At 44.5% G+C, this 16,338-nt stretch overlaps 2 protein-coding genes across 2 annotated transcripts in view; one reads left to right on the forward strand and one right to left on the reverse strand.

The window, feature by feature from the left end:
• LOC142002098 (uncharacterized) overlaps positions 1-7,044 on the reverse strand; it is a 31,193-nt gene extending 24,149 nt beyond the window's left edge. Inside the window, exon 1 of the mRNA XM_074977930.1 lies at positions 6,903-7,044. Coding sequence (XP_074834031.1) covers positions 6,903-7,044 — 142 coding nt within the window. The remainder of the gene's footprint in view (positions 1-6,902) is intronic.
• Positions 4,258-16,338, forward strand: part of ELAVL1 (ELAV like RNA binding protein 1) — an 88,668-nt gene continuing 76,587 nt past the window's right edge. Inside the window, exon 1 of the mRNA XM_074978104.1 lies at positions 4,258-4,341. The gene's annotated coding sequence lies outside the window, so the exon portion shown is untranslated. The remainder of the gene's footprint in view (positions 4,342-16,338) is intronic.

Here is a 16,338-nt window from a genome sequence, read left to right on the forward strand (position 1 = left end):
GGAGCTTTGGAAGGTAGTTCAGGATTTAACATTAGGATGTACAGAATGTTGAGTTTCCCCAGTGTACATATAGTAATCATAAGGGAGAAAAAAAGGACAGGTGGAGCAGTCTCTTCCCTCCATCAGTGAGCAGAATCTTTACTAAACTCTGATATGATGTTCCTTCCCATCACTTTAATTTGATAAAACAAAAAAGCAGTCTTGTAGCACTTTAAAGACTAGCAAAATTATTTATTAGGTGATGAGCTTTCATGAGACAGACCCACTTCTTGAGATCTGGAAATTCTGTTAGAAGTAAACTGGCATAATGAGAATTTAACAGAAGGACAGAAAAAATTAAATAAAAACTGACAAATCAGCTACATTGGACAAAAAGGGGAAGTGAAAGGGGGAAGAGGGGATAGAAAATTAGTTACTGCTAGTGTCTATTAAGTTAAGTGAGTTGCATGAGGTCACTGAATATCAAAGATGCAGTGTGCAAGGTAATTGCTATCTCTATTGAGGCCAAGGTGCAAAGGCATTTCAGGGATTAGCACCCTTGCTACAGGACTATCCAGCTGTGTAGACTCCTTCCTCAAACCCTATGCTAGCAGGGCTACGTCTACACGTGCACGCTACATCGAAATAGCTTATTTCGATGTAGCGATGAATAACGTCTACACGTCCTCCAGGGCTGGCAACGTCGACGTTCAACTTCGACGTTGGGCAGCACCACATCGAAATAGGCGCTGCGAGGGAACGTCTACACGCCAAAGTAGCACACATGGAAATAAGGGTGCCAGGAACAGCTGCAGACAGGGTCACAGGGTGGACTCAACAGCAAGCCGCTCCCTTAAGGGGCCCCTCCCAGACACACTTGCACTAAACAACACAAGATCCACAGAGCTGACAACTGGTTGCAGACCCTGTGCATGCAGCATGGATCCCCAGCTGCCGCAGCAGCAGCCAGAAGCCCTGGGCTAAGGGCTGCTGCACACGATGACCATAGAGCCCCGCAGGGGCTGGAGAGAGAGCGTCTCTCAACCCCTCAGCTGATGGCCGCCATGGCGGACCCCGCTATTTCGGTGGTGTGGGACACAGATCGTCTACATGTGCCCTACTTCGACGTTCAACTTCGAAGTAGGGCGCTATTCCCATCCCCTCGTGGGGTTAGCGACTTCGACGTCTCGCCACCTAACGTCGATTTCAACTTCGAAATAGCACCCAACACGTGTAGCTGTGACGGGCACTATTTCGAAGTTGGCGCCGCTACTTCGAAGTAGCGTGCACGTGTAGACACGGCCCAGGACTCCTAGCTATCTCCGAGATACCACTGACTTCCTAAGGAAATTACAGAAAATCCAAAACATTCCTGAAAATACCATCCTTGCCACCATGGATGTAGAAACTCTCTACACCAATATTCCACATGAAGATGGACTACAGGAGATTAGAAACACTATCTTAGATGTTATCGTGGCACATCTGGTGGCTGAGTTATGAAACTTTGTCCTCACCCACAACTATTTCTGATTTGGGGACAATTTATACCTCCAGATAAGTGGCACTGCTATGGGCACCTGCATGGCCCCACAGTATGCTAACATTTTTATGGCTGATTTAGAACAAAGTTTCCTCAGCTCCTATCCCCTATTATCCCTCTTTAACTTACAGTACATTGATGATATCATTATCATTTGGTGCATGCTTTGAAAATAGCCTATTTTGAAATAAGATATGCAATTTGCATAGCACAAATTGCACATCTTATTTTGAGTTTAGGGTGCTGTGTGGACATAGCCTTACAGTCCTGAACATAGGAGGTTAGAGTGGCACTTTACAGCTTGAAGAGTTAAATGGGATTCAGAGACCACCTACTTTGCTAAAATAGGTATTATTGCTCCAAAAATACTGGGAATTTATTACACAAAACAAGTAACAAGAAAAACTGGAATTTCTTAAATTTAATAATAGCTTAAATAACTTCTGTGCACTTTTAGTGTCTGAATTTGAGATGTTCAAAAATAATAGGGTAAATAATCTAAGTGCATAAAATAATTCCACATATTTATATACTATATAGGGATATGTCACACACATGCTATATATATGTGTGAGTGTGTCAGGATACCTCAAATTTACACCCTTCATGTTAGATCAAAATTTACTTCCATTCAGCACAACTTTTGCACAAACTCATATTTAAAGGTCTAAATTATTTATTTATTATTGCAGTAATACAGAGTCTTGCATTTGAGGTTATAGAATGTCTTATTTATGAAAGGAAAAAAATCCACATTATATGAAGTGCTAGCCATTTTTTGGTGTCCTTTGTTTAGCCTGTCCAATGTTTTGTGTCAAAATGAATCTTTGCAAGTCCATTAGATATCTACAGTCCCGAAGACCTAAACTTATATTTGTCATGCAAGGAATTGCCTTCCTCACCAGGTCTGTGAAAAAAAATTCCTTCCCTGTAAGATTGGTGAAATGTTATGGCTCCTCACAGATTCTTTGCATAGGGGCTAAGCACAAATTCAAAGTGTTAACTGCCTCTGACTACAAGAAATATTCAGGTTTACAGGGTAATTCTTTCCCCCAAATTGTATCATGGAGGATGAAGGGATACAGGAGAAGAAAAATCTTGAATCATTATGGTCCTTAAGCTCATTACAGAAAGTGGTCTTAGCCTGTATGAAAGAGCAGGTCAACAGTTTCTGTTGTATAGTGTCTCTCATGTTCATCTTAGACATAGCAGAGCATAACCATTGACTTTATCACTTAATAAATCATTTTGTTAGTCTTTAAAGTGCTACAAGACTGTTTTGTTTTTTTTTTGCTTTGGGAAGACACAGGCTAATACAGCTGCCTCTCTGTGACTTTTACTGTTGATCAATAACCATCTATTCTTTTTGTCCTATGCTTTGATATTGCTCCCCCACCCACACGCACAAAGGGATTATATCACTCAATCATACCTCTTGATATCAGTGAATGCAGCTGGAGCTTTTAAATGATTCCATTTTGTAGCTTTTCACCCTTATCCTATTGCTGTGAAAATGTATAGCTTGAGTCCTGTTCTATCAATACAAGTAGAACTGGGACCAAACAGGTGTGTGAAAAGCAGAAAGATTCCTACTTGCTCAGTCCTATGAAAGAGTGCTTAGTGTGCCCATGATTCTACTTTGGCCAGAAATGCTTGGGAGTAGAGGAAGGCTGAACATCAGTAGCCACAGAAAAGAAGGCTGTACCCTTCTAAGGCTAGCAGCTACATGTGTCAGAGAACATGGATATGAATCAACATGGTGCCCTTGTAGCCAAGAAAACTAATGGCATATTGAAGTGCATTAGGAGAAGCACTTCCAGCTCATCTAGAAAAGTTATTATTCCCCTCTATTTGGCACTGGTGAGGCCTCATCTGGAGTATTGCATCCAGTTCTGGGCCCCCAAGTATAGAAAGGATGTGGATGCATCAGAGTGGGTCCAGTGGAGGGCAATGAAAATGATTAGGGGGCTGGAACACTTAACCTGTTGGGAGAGGCTGAGGGACTTGGGCTTATTTAGTTTACAGAAGAGAAGACTGAGGGGTGATTTGATAGCAGCCTTCAACTTCCTGACGGGGGCTCTAAGGAGGCTGGAGAGAGGCTCTTTTCAATGGTGACAGATGGCAGAACAAGGAGCAATGGTCTGAAGTTACAGTGCAGGAGGTGTACTTTGGCTATTAGGAAAAACTAGTTCCCCGGGAGGGTGGTGAAGCACTGGAATGTGTTACCAACAGAGACGGTGGAATCGCCATCTGGAGGTTTTTAAGTCCCATCTTGACAAGGCCCCCGTTGGGATGAGTTAGTTGGGGTTAATCCAGCTTCAGGCAGGGGTATACTTGATGACTTGCTGAGGTCCCTTCCAGCTCTAGGACTCTACGGTTCTGTGATGTACCTAAGTAGTGGGAGCAGCTTTGGGTCAGCTGAGCATTCAAACAGGACTGATCTGGACCCTTACCCAGCCCCACGCGCTCCCGGGCCCGTAAGAGCGCCAGGGCACAGGCAGCCCGGGTAACCAAGAGTCACCTGGGCTCCCCGCCAAACCCGGCTCCTCCCCCTCAGCGTATCGCCGCTTCCCCCGCTCCGGTGACCGACCGGCCGGCCTACCAGTCCCTGCTCCTGCCTGCTGGGAGAACCCGCCCCTGGGGGCGCGCTTGACGGACTGAATGTTGCTCCAATAGGGCGTCAGCCACGTGCGCTAAGTGACCAATGCAGGTCGATGGGCGGGGTGGGGGCGTGTGCAGCGGTGCTGTGAGAGGCTTGTTGTGCGCGCTGCGGAGCCGTTACCCTCCCGCTGCCGAGGCCCTGCCGGACCCGTCGACAGGTGAGGTCTGGCTGGGCTGGGGGAGCTATGTGGGTAGGCTGCGGCCAGGCCGGGCTCGCCTCTTGGCGGTGGGAGGAACGGGCCCCGCTAGGGACGGGAACGAGGCTGTGGCCTGGGCCTGCGGGGGAGACCTGGGGCCTGTGTGTGGGGGAGGAGCAAAGCTGAGGCCTGTAGGGGGAGGTCGGGGCCTGTGCGGGGCTTGGGGAGGGGCAGGCTTTGGCCCTGGCCCGTTGGACGGAAGACCCCGGGCCTGCGGGAGCGCTTCAGACGGGAGCTGCGGGGGACGGAGAAGTGCAGCCGGTGGTAGTGATATTGTGTGTGCAGGATGCAGGCCGCGGGGCGCCGGCTGTTCCACACCCTCTTCTCTTCTCATTCCAATCTCCCACTTGGCAAGACTAGAGCCGCTCCTGGAGTGGCGTGTGTGCTGGGTGGGGGTTCTGGGCATCCGCTGTGCAGCAGTGTGGGAGGTAAGTTCGTCCCGCTCTGAATGTGGCTAGTCCACATTGTGTTAAATCCAAGGCTGTGGGGGAACTTTGAGAGTGCTGCATCCGTGTTACCATCGGTGAAGCTGCTGTGGAGAGAGGGTTTCAGAGCAGTGTCTAGGGTATTGCAACGTGTGTGGGGAAGTATGTGTTGAGTCCATTTCTGCTGCATGGTGATAGATGAAGTGTGTGTGCCAGAGGGTGACTTTGTAGGAGTGTAAGTGGACCCGGGTGTGTTTTCTGCTCTGATCGAAGTAGATGAGGGACTGTCTTTGATTATGTGGTCTCAGGTGTGCTGATATTATAGTGTGTATGGGGGAAGGGGATGTGTCACAGAGTTTTGTCTTTTTGGTGCTTTTGAGGTGGTTGATGCCTTAAGCCTCTTGATATTTGATTTCTCTTTTTTCTTTCTTCTGGGATGCAGTATTGAGCAGACAGGGTGTCTGTCCTACAGATAGCTAGAGTTGCTGCCAACTTAATTTTCTTTGAACAGTTTTTCATTTTTCTTTTTCTGTTTGCTGTTGGCAGTCTGTCTTCTGGCTTTTTTTATTATTTTTCTGTGTACTTTCCTCTTTTTGACTTCATCGCCATCTACAAATTCATTATCACTCTGTATACTAATGACACTTCCATATCCACTATCAGTTTTAGCATGCTTTGTGGATGGACACCCAAGATGTCCATGTTAGCTGTCTCAATTTCTGTGTTAGTAGTACAGGTCTGTGCATTCCAGTAATGAGGATGTGTCTTGACAGGATGCTCAAATAACTATTTACTGATAGTCGACACTCTCACTTTTTCTCCTACTTCTTATTCTGTTTCCTTTCATAATTCCACTCTTTCTTGTCTCAACCTGTAATCTTGCTGTGATCTTTAATTCTACTTTGTCCCATGCTAAGTCTTTTGTGCAAACAACTGATGCTTCCTTGTTCAAAATTTGTCCTGTATTGATTGCTAAAACCTGTATGCTGGTCACTTCTTGCCTTTTTTATAGTAATTTCTCATCTGGTCTCTTGTTTGTCTTCCTTCCAGTCAGTTTGAAATGCTGCTGCCAAAGTCAGTTTGCTTTTCTGTGACTTAATGTTACTGTGATCCTCCTGTGGCTTCCTATTCTGAATACAAAATATAAACACAATCCTCATAGAAGGCCCTACATAAACTTTAACACCCACCCTTTCTGCCTCTTCTTTTTATTCACTTTCTGCTTCCTCATCCTCCTTCTGAGGTTTGTCACCTTTTGACACCCGTTGATTTGTGCCTTCTGTCCCTTTTATTTAATGTGGCTGGAACATCTTGTAGTTTGCTGGAAACTCACCCTTTTAACTTTAAAACTCACCTCTGTAAGCAGTAACAAGAACCTTCACCCTATGTTACCTGAAATTATTTTTTTTCTTGTTTTTGATTCTTATTTGGATTTTCAGATGTTCAGAGCATAGCTGTATTGTGGAAATGTGCTAGTGGTGATGTGATTACGGTTGTATCAGGTTTCTGACTTTTTCACGAGCCCTTACTGCTCTGAAGCCCAGAGCATTTACTGTTTATAGAAAGCTCAGGGCTGGTCTACATTCAAAAGATAATGGAAGTAATTATTCTAGAGTCATTATTTTGGAATAGTTACGTTGCTGTGAGCCCTGTGTGGGCACTCTTACTTGGGAATAAGTGCCGACATAGGGGCTGGTACTGAAATAATCATTATAGAATAGCTATTTAGGTAACTTCCAAGTGTAAACAGTCTGTAAAAATAAAAGGCACTGTGAAGCTCTCTTTAGTTTCTGAAAGTATCAGGAAGGCAAATGTGCTGCTGGATGTAATATACATTTTAAAACTCTCTTTCAGAAATACATCGAGATGTCTCAGGTTTTTTTAATCTTTGCAGGTTGACGCCTAGAAACCTCAGACTGCTGACCACACATGTTAAAGTACATATGGGTTCCTTGTCAATGAATGTTGGTGATACCTATTTTTGAACTTACTGTTTATAACTTGCCAACAATGCTGACCCCTTCCAGTTTCTAACAGAAAAGAGAGAAATTTTAAAATGTCTCCTTTTCCTTGTAGGAGACCATCAGGGAGTCTTACTCCTCAGGCAGCCCCTGTAGTTGATCATTCTCAAGATGTTGAATGCCCTGGGTTTGTCGTCATCTTTCACTTCCATTAGCATGCCCATTTTCCTTCTCATCTTCCACTTCATAGTTGTCTGATGAACCATCTGGTTTGTCATTGTGACAGTAGTGGCTACTGATCCAAAGATGTCTGAGGCTCAACTCGGAGGGGTGCTGCTGGGAATGATAACAAGTATCGGGGGTAGCTGTTGGTCTGTATCTGCAAAAACAATGAGAAGGGCTGTGGTGCTGTATAGACTAACAGATAATTTAGAGCATAAGCTTTCGTGGGCTAAGACCCACTTCATCAGATGCATCTGGCAAAGTGGGTCTTAGCCCACAAAAGCTTATGTTCTAAATTATCTGTTTAATTTATAAGGTCACACAGGCCTTGTTGTTTTTGCCAGGAATGGTGCTGCTCTGGTTCCCTTGTCTCTTCTTCCTTGCTGTGAACACAACACAGGAAGAAGGTATGTGTTTCCAGTTTTCTTAAATTTGAAATTTGTGCTCAGGAGGGAGCATACCCAGGGAGTTTCTTGAATTTGGCAGGCAATGGTAGTCCCCTAATCTATCATCCACTAAAGTGGATTGATGCTGGAGGCAAGCAAGGTGCTGATTAGGAGCCCTGGAAGAAGTAGTAGAAGATATATGCCTTTCTTCCTAATGAATCCTTTCTTTTGATTGTTCCATTCTGAGAATGGGCGTCTTACTTGGTAACTTGTGTATAGCTCTTGTCCTTGAAGGCTCCCCTTACATCAGGCATCACCGTTTTTAACTCAGGGGCAGAGCTCTGTTGTAGTGGGCACTGAAAAGGTGTTATGAACCCAGCTCTATGATCTGCCCCTTCTCCATTCCTCTCTGATGATACTCTTCTGGGTGGAGCCTTGAAGATTATAGCTGTGCTAATTAGTGCCAACTGCTGAAGAATTCCAACTTGGTCTCCTAATCACAGATGTCACTTAAAGGGGTATATTGTTAGGTATGGGAAAGTGGGTGGTGTTACTGACTCTCCATATTATATTCTTTTAGCATGGGGAAGGTCAGGATGGTGACTAGTTTCTTCCATTCTGCAGTTGTCTTTGGAATCCTGTCATCAGCCATACCACCATGAAGTCTGGTATTTGAACTGAGTGTAATTTTGTGAAATTAAATGTATATCTCAAATTAAAAATATAGTAAGAGTAAGAAAAATGTCACCCTGGCTAAATGACAAAAGAGAAGAATCAGAAAGGCCTGCTTTAAAAATTTGAAATCATATCCTATTGAAGAAAATAAAAAGGACCATAAATTCTAGCAAGTGTAAATATGATATGAAGAGCAACTACCAAAAGAGACACACATGAACAGCAATTTAAAAAAAAAAAAATACATGAAAGGTAGGAAACCTGCCAAAGATCAGTGGGGTCACTGGACAGTAGAAGAAGAAAAGTCCACTGTGGAGAAACTAAATAATTTTTTTACACTGGTCTTTACTGCAGAGGATGAGTGTGTCTCATGCCTAAGCCATTCTTTGTAGGTGACAAATCTGAGGAACTGTCCAGATGGATGTCAGTAGAGGTGTTAGAACACATTGATAAACAGTGATAAGGACCAGATGGCGTTCACCCAAGAGCTGTGAAGGAACTTATATATGACATTGCAAAACTATCTGTGGTATGTAATTGATCACTTCAGTCGGCTTCTGTGCTGGATGACTGGAAGTTAGTGAACATGGCGCTAGCATTTTTGAAAAAGCCTCTAGAGCTGTTGCTGGCAATTACTGGCTGATTGGCTGAAATTGTAAAGAACAGAATTGCCAGATACCTAGATGAACATAATATGTTGTGTAAGAGTCAATGTGGCTTTTGTAAAGGAAAATCTTAACTTGCCAATCTATTCAAATGGTTTGAGTGGGTCAGTGAAGACATGGACAAGTTAATATAGTATACTTGGACTTTCAGACAGCTTTTGACAAGGTCCATTGACAAAGACTCTTAAGCAAAATAATGAGTCATGGTATAAGGGAGACTTTTCTGGCCCAGTAAATGAATAAAAGACCAAAAGCAAAGGCAAAAATAAAGGTTCAGTTTTTGGAATGGGGAGAGCTAAATCATAGTGTCCCCCAGGGGGATCTGTAGTGGAATAATACTGTTCAGTGTATTGGTAAATAATATGCAGATTTTGCCACCCCCTTATTCACCTCTTCCCAGATGATACAAAACTAATCATGATAGTGAAGTCCAAAGTAAGCTCAGGTGTTAAAAAGGGATTTCTCAGAACTGAATGAACAGGCCACAAAATGGCAGATGACATTCAGTGTTACTAAGTACAAAGTAATGCACATTGGAAAACGTAGCTTTCCAACTAGTACATAGAAAACAATGGAGTCTGTTAGCCTTAACCACTCAAGAAAGTTCCTGGAATTATCTAGGGATATAAATCTGTTAAATAGTTAACATGTTAAATAAATAAAATTGTATGGTTTGACTGAGGCCACTCTGACTGGTACAACTGGGGTTCCTCCTGCAGATCAATGCAGGTTAGCTGAGCAGGTCTGCCAGCCCACCCTGCTCACTGCCAGGGTTAACAGTTAAGGTCTGGTTAGCAGTAAGCCTAATGAGTATTGATTAACCACTTAATTGTTTAACCTTTTACATCCCTAGGACTATCATAGATGGTTTGTTTGAAAACATTTGTTCAATGTGCAGCAGTAGTCAAAAAGCTAGCTAAATGTTTATGAACCATTTGGAAAGTGATAAATAATGTCACTATATAAATCCATGATAAACTCACTCCTTGAATGCTCTGTGCAATTCTGATTGCCCTGGCTCAAAAAAAGATGCTTTAGAACTGGAAAAGTTACAGCAAAGAGCAGCAAAAATTTCTGAAGGGAATGGAACAGCTTTCCATGTGAGGCAAGGTGAAAAGGACAGGGATTTTCATCTTGGAAAAGCGATTAATGGGGAGGAGTATGCCAGAGGTCTATACAATCATGAATGATACTGAGGAACTTTTATAAAGAAGTGGTATTTTACTCCTTCACATATTACAAGAACCAGGGGTTACTCAGTGAAATTAACAGGCTTAAAGTAAACCTGAGGAGGTATGATCAATCTGTGCAGGGGATGTTGTAGGCTTAAAAAAAACTCTTAAGTTCCTCGGCTATTAGCCGAGATGGTCAGAGATGAAATCCTGACCTCTGGGTTTCCCTAACCTCTGACTCCAAGAAGCTCAATAATTTCTCTTTTGGATTCATTCTTTCTGAAGCACCAGGCATAGGCCAGTTAGAAGACAGGACACTGGGACAGACTGATACTGAAACAGTGGTTCTCAACCTTCCCAGACCACTGTACCCCTTTCAGGAGCATGATTTGCCATACACGCACCAACTGTTTGCTTACAAAATGAAACACAAATACAGAAATGTTCATACGTGATGTTATTGAAAATTGGCTTATTTTCTCTTTTTTACCACGTTTATGAAATCAGGTGGAATATAAGCATTTTACTTCTATTTCAGTGGGATACTTGTTTTTCATGTGTGAGTCTAGTCTGAAACATGAGCTGGAAATGGCTGGATGAACCATATAATTTTGCTTTTTGGAGAATCTTGCAGCATGGGGACCTGAGTAGCTCTGTGCATTTGCGATTTCCTCCCCACCCAAATTTGTCCTGTGTTGCCCCTGTCAACAGGGGCTGCAGTCCCCAAGTTGAGAAATACTGGTCTACATTACTTGAGTTCCCCCAAAATACATTTTACCTCTGATTTGCCATATACATAGACCAGTGCTTCTCATTCTTCTGTTGCGCCCACATCTGTGGGTACCATATCTATGGATATGGTGTATAGGGTGTCCAGGGAGGGGTAGTACCTCTGGTGCGGGGACTTGTCGTGTCTCTTTGGGGACAGTTCATGCACCTTTGGTCTCCACATGGCACCCAGTTCTCACCTGTAGCTCCAAGAAGCTGTAGCATGCAGTGGCCATGCCCCAATAAACCACTTGAACAGGTAGGCTAAACCAGGTGAGGGTAGCTGGCAGGTCTGAAACCTGTGGTGAGACAGGGAATTGCCTATCCCGGAATGCAAAGTCAGCCCTGGTGGAGTGGGCGGATGAGATCAACAGCAAGATCCAATGACCAGGAAGGCGGTTCTGCAATGCTCTGTGGAGAGTAAAGGGCATGACAAGGCACCAAAGACGGCATGGCCATCCACTGTAGCCTAGGAAGTCCCAGCCATGATGGCTTTTGGTACCACTGGAACCAGGGTTCTGAGGTCAAGAGAGTGGAACTGCCCCTGTGCAACAGCTTTTCCACTTTAAACATTCTCCCGCACAGGTTCTTTGCTCATTCTCATCACTTCTGTCTACCTCAAAGTCCTCCGGTGAAGGTGGAGGGGTGGAGCGACAGGTGGCAGTGACCACTGGGAGTTGTAGCTCCAAATCTGCATGTAGGCAGCCTGTGGACTTTGGTCGCTCAACTGTGACCCTGGGATGACAGGAATTCAGCAGCATCCCAGGTGACTGAGCAGGCTTTTTTTAGGAACAGCACTGCTTACCCTCAAAATGAGGGAGTGGACTAGAAAAGGTGTCCCAAAAATTGCTCGTCCCAACCAAAATGGCCAGCATGCCGCAGCTCTCAGTTCTACCCTCACAACGGTTGAAAAACAGTAAAAAGAGAGAGATTTGCAGCATGGAACATTCATGCCCTCTTGGACACAGGGAGAATGCTGAGGCCTGAGGAGAATGGCCCTCATAGCAGAGAATTGGCACATTATAACACTGACATAGCTGCCTTGAATGAGACCAGACTGGCAGAGGAAGGATCCAGCTGCGAACAGAAAGGAGGTTACACCTTCTTCTGGAAAGGCAGGCCAGAAAATGAAGACAGAATCCATGGAGTGGGACTCACCATCAAGACATCACTTGTGCACCAGCTTCCTGACCTACCAACTTGCATCAGTGAGTGTCTGATGAAGCTCCACTTCCCCCTCAACACCTGTCACCACATTACAGTCATCAGCGCTTATGCCCCCAGGCTGACTAACAGCAAGGAAGCAAAAGAATTTCTGTGAGGACCTTGACCATCTTGTGAAAGCAACTCCTCCGAGTGACAAGCTTCTGCTGTTGGGTGACTTCAATGCCAGGGTCGTCAAGGACTGTAGGACCTGAAAAGGGGCACTGGGGCATCATGGTGTTGGTAATAAGAAAGTCAGTGACGGCCTTCTGCTGAGCTTGTGTGCAGAAAATGACCTGACAGGTACCAACACTTTCTTCAGGCAAGCCGATAAACACACGAGCACATGGATGCACCCAAGATCAAAACAGTGGCACCTGATTATGTCATCAGTTGCAGGCAGGACATTTGAGATGTTAAGATCACCAGGGCCATGGGGGGAGCTGAGTTCTGGACTGATCATAGACTCGTCAGATCAGTCCTTAGGTTGCACATCACACCACTGCACTGCAAGAAGCTCAAGGCTGTCAGACCCTTCTTCAGCATTGGGAAGCTGCAACATAAAAGTGGGATCAGTTCAAAACCCTGGTGACGGAGTCAGCCAAGTCAACACTAGGACTGAAAAAAGAGTTCAACAAGACTGTTTTGATGAAAATTATGAGGCCGTCATGAAGCTCTCAGAGGAAAAACAACACATTTCTCCTATGGCAAAACGATCAGTTCTCAATCTCCAAACATGATCATTTCAAACACTTTCAGGATCAGGCGCAAATGGCACTTTGCAAAATGAGTGGGTGGGAGAGTAAAGCTGATGAAGTCCAACACTACACTGACACCAATAACTCCAAGATGTTCTTCAGTGCTATCAAAGCTATATATGGACCTTTAAAGCCAAGTATTACACCTGTCCTGTCTGCAGATGGCATGACCCTTCCGAGGGAGAAGAACAGCATCAAAAATAGGTGGAGAGAGCACTTCACCATTCTTTTCAACAGGCCCTCCATTGTTAACCCTGTGGCCCTAGACCAGATCCCTCAGAATCCCACAACAGACAGTCTTGACCTGCCCCCCTACAATGGATGAGGTCAAAAAGGCAATCGGCCAGACCAGCTCTGGCAAAGCCCCTGGGATGGATGGTATCCCTGCTGAAATTTTCAAAGTGGCAGGACCAATGTCACTTGGAGCCTTTCACAACATCTTGATCAGCATCTGGGAAGAAGACATGTCCAAAGACTTTAAGGTTGCCTCAGTCATCTTGCCGTTCGAGAACAAGGGCAGCAAAGCTGACTGTGGAAATTACTGGGGCATCTCCCTTCTCTGTACTGCCGGGAAGATCTTGGCTCGAGTGATTTTTGTACTGTGGTGTCAGGAAGCATATCTCTTGTGTGGAATGGTTGATGCTGGGGGGTAGGTTGTTTAAAATCTCTGTGGAATTCTTCCAGAGCACAAATTGTATCATGCCACGCTTACTTCTATGCTGTTGCCTTCAGAGATGGCCAGTTGGCGAGAGGTGGCTTAATGATTGGGGGCTCAGTTCTTCAGGTAGTGGCACAGAAGTAAGAGTAACAGTACCATGCCATCGCATCCTTCTGCATTGCTGCTGGTGGCAGCTCTGCCTTCAGACCTGGGCACCTGGCCAGGAGCCACTGCTAGGTACTCAGTTCTGAAGGTGGAGCACCTGTGAGCTGCAGTGCAGAAGGGTAGTAATACAATAACTATTTCCCCTCCCCCCATGCGCATAATAAATTTTTGTGTATTGAAGCATGTGTGATTGTGCATGACCAGTAGAAACAAAAAATGTATCTGTGTGCTCTCTAATGAGTTGGCCAGCATTTGACTGTCTCCTGAGTGGCTGCTCAAGCCCACAACTTTTAGAGAATCCTGACTACAACCCTCCCACAATAACTTTGTAACTACCTACCTCACAAGCCTTTTTGCATCAAAATCTTCACAATTACAGAACCATGAAATTTCCGGTTAAGTTGCTGAAATAAAGAAATTTAATTTTTTAAATCCTCTTACTGTGAAATTCACCAAAATAGGTGTTTTTGAATTTGGTAGGTTCCTACTTGTGAAGATGGCAGATATGACATGTGGCCCCAACATTTTGTTTCTCCTTCTGTGTACCTGTTACAGCTCAAAACCTATGTACTCCCATGCCTATGCCCATAAGCACACTGTGACCCTATGCCCCAATCCACTATTTCAGGTCAGTCCCCTCCGACACTAGGCCACAACTCGAACTCACGTACCCCTTCTGCACCTCTGCTCCAGGTTACAATCCTCCACCCAGAACTTGCACCCCCCACCTTACACTTCCTTCTTCAGGTCAAAATCCTTTCCTGCACCAAAACTCTCTCCAGACCTTGCACTGTCTTCTGTATCCCAGTCTCCTGCCCCAGCTCTCAACCCCTTGCTTCATCTGTGCCCAACTTCCATCCCAGACCTCTCATCACCTGCACTGCTCTCATGGAAGAGTGCAGGGGGGATTGGATTAGATGACTTCTTGAAGTCCCTTTAGGTCTGATAAGTTTATCATCATGCTCAGTCTTAAAATCAGTTAAGTTTTTGCCCCTACTGTTCCTCTTTGAAGGGTTGGAACAGCTGCAGTGATGTTATGGTTTGGTTTGGAATGACATAGGGTCTCATCAGTAGCTGAAGAGGAAGAAGCTAAGCTGAATCTCCCTCTTCATCCCATTTCTTCATCGGCCATAGGGAGAATGGGATTGCCTTCATAGATTGGAACACTCTGAGGTCAGTAAATATCCCACTCTCCATTGCAGTATTGGCCAGATGTTAGTTTTTTTTTGGCCTCTTCAGAAGCATCAGACTGTGTTCTCATCTGGAAATAAGTGCAAAATGAGAAACCGTTGCTCAGAGGCAGCTCCTGCTTTCCAACTAGTATGTCTTGTCTTGTACTCATCACCAGACTTGGGCTTATGAAGGAAGTGTTCCCCAGTCCAGATTAAGTATTTTAGGGAGATTTTTGCTGCCTTCTGCAGTATGGAGTATGCTTTGTCAGACTAGTCCAGGTATACCTTACCTGATCAATTCCCTGTTTGTTGGTATCTTGGGTCAGGAAAGATGTTCACATTGATTTGGTATAAACCATGTCCAAAAAGCCAAATAAGCAACCTTATTTTCCAGTTTCTGTACTATCTCATTCTTGCCTGATGTCTGCTTGCAGCATGCAAGAGTTTTTGTTTGGTGAGGACTGAGATCTGGATGGATTGATTTAAACAAAGATGCCTGTAACCATGTTACACCTCCTGCGGATCACTTGGGAATTAGCTCAATCCAGCCTCTGGTGTCTTGCCCACTTATGTGCTGTCAGGTCTCCACTGCTTTAAACCAGGCTCCATGTCTCTGACTGCTGAACCCTTCTTGCAGGTTACTGTCCTGGAGCTGTGCCCTCACCTCATACCAGTCTTGCCTTAGTGACCCTATTCGTCAACAACAGCAACCATGGACTCGACACCTGCTGGTGTCCGATGCCTCTCACTATTTCTTTCTATCTTTCCCTGTCCATTGCAGAGTAGCTTGGGTTTTGTAGACTAGCTCCTCATCAGTCTACTGTGTTATCCTATCCATTTTCTGTGGGGTCTGCCTCTCCTATTCGAGCTGTCCATTATGCCAAATACCAGGGTCTTGACTTCTTGCTCATGGTTCATTCTGCATATGTGCCCAAATAGCTGTAGCTTCCATTGTTTAACCTTCTACAGTAGGTCCTCTTTCTGCTGTACCTTCCTATACAATTCCTTATTGGTGACGATTTGCATCCATCCTATTCTCAGATCTTTCTATAATGACTCCTCTGAAACACCAAAATCCTTCTCTTTGAATTTTTCGTTATTACCCATGTCGCACATCGTTACAACATGCTGCTTAGTACACACACTTCCAAGATGCTCCGTTTTGTTCCCAGTCTAATTGGTTTGCTTTTTCGGATCTTGGTATATCACCTTCAGACTTGCTCTTGCATTTACTATCCTAGTCGATGTTTCCTTCTTACAGTCTGTCATACATCATGTTGCTCCCCAGATACGTGAACTTCTGTTCTCTAGTTTGATCACATCTACGCTGATCTTCCGTCCTATTTCCTTATCCCCAAATACCATTGTCTTCGTTTTATCAACATTCATAATCGGTCCATACTGCTTCTGTTCCTCATTTAGCACCCGCACCATTCTTGCTAGCTTCTCCATTTTCCTCAAAAACTGTCATCCTTGAATCTCAAGTTGTTAATTCTCATCCCATCCTGTGATATCCCTTTTGCCTCTTCCTTGATCTTTAGATGCATGATGAAGATACTTGGTGATATCGGATCTCCTTGTCTCATACCTCTACTGGTTCCCAAACAACTTCTGAACTCTCTACACGTTTTCACCACTGTGTCCACATTGTCGTTGATATCCTTCAACTACAATATCAGTCTGCTATCCACTCAATAAGACTCCCAACACCGCCCAAATCACATTATC

This window comes from Carettochelys insculpta, chromosome 27 (genome assembly GCF_033958435.1).
Source record: "Carettochelys insculpta isolate YL-2023 chromosome 27, ASM3395843v1, whole genome shotgun sequence".
Classification (NCBI taxonomy): Eukaryota; Metazoa; Chordata; order Testudines; family Carettochelyidae; genus Carettochelys; species Carettochelys insculpta.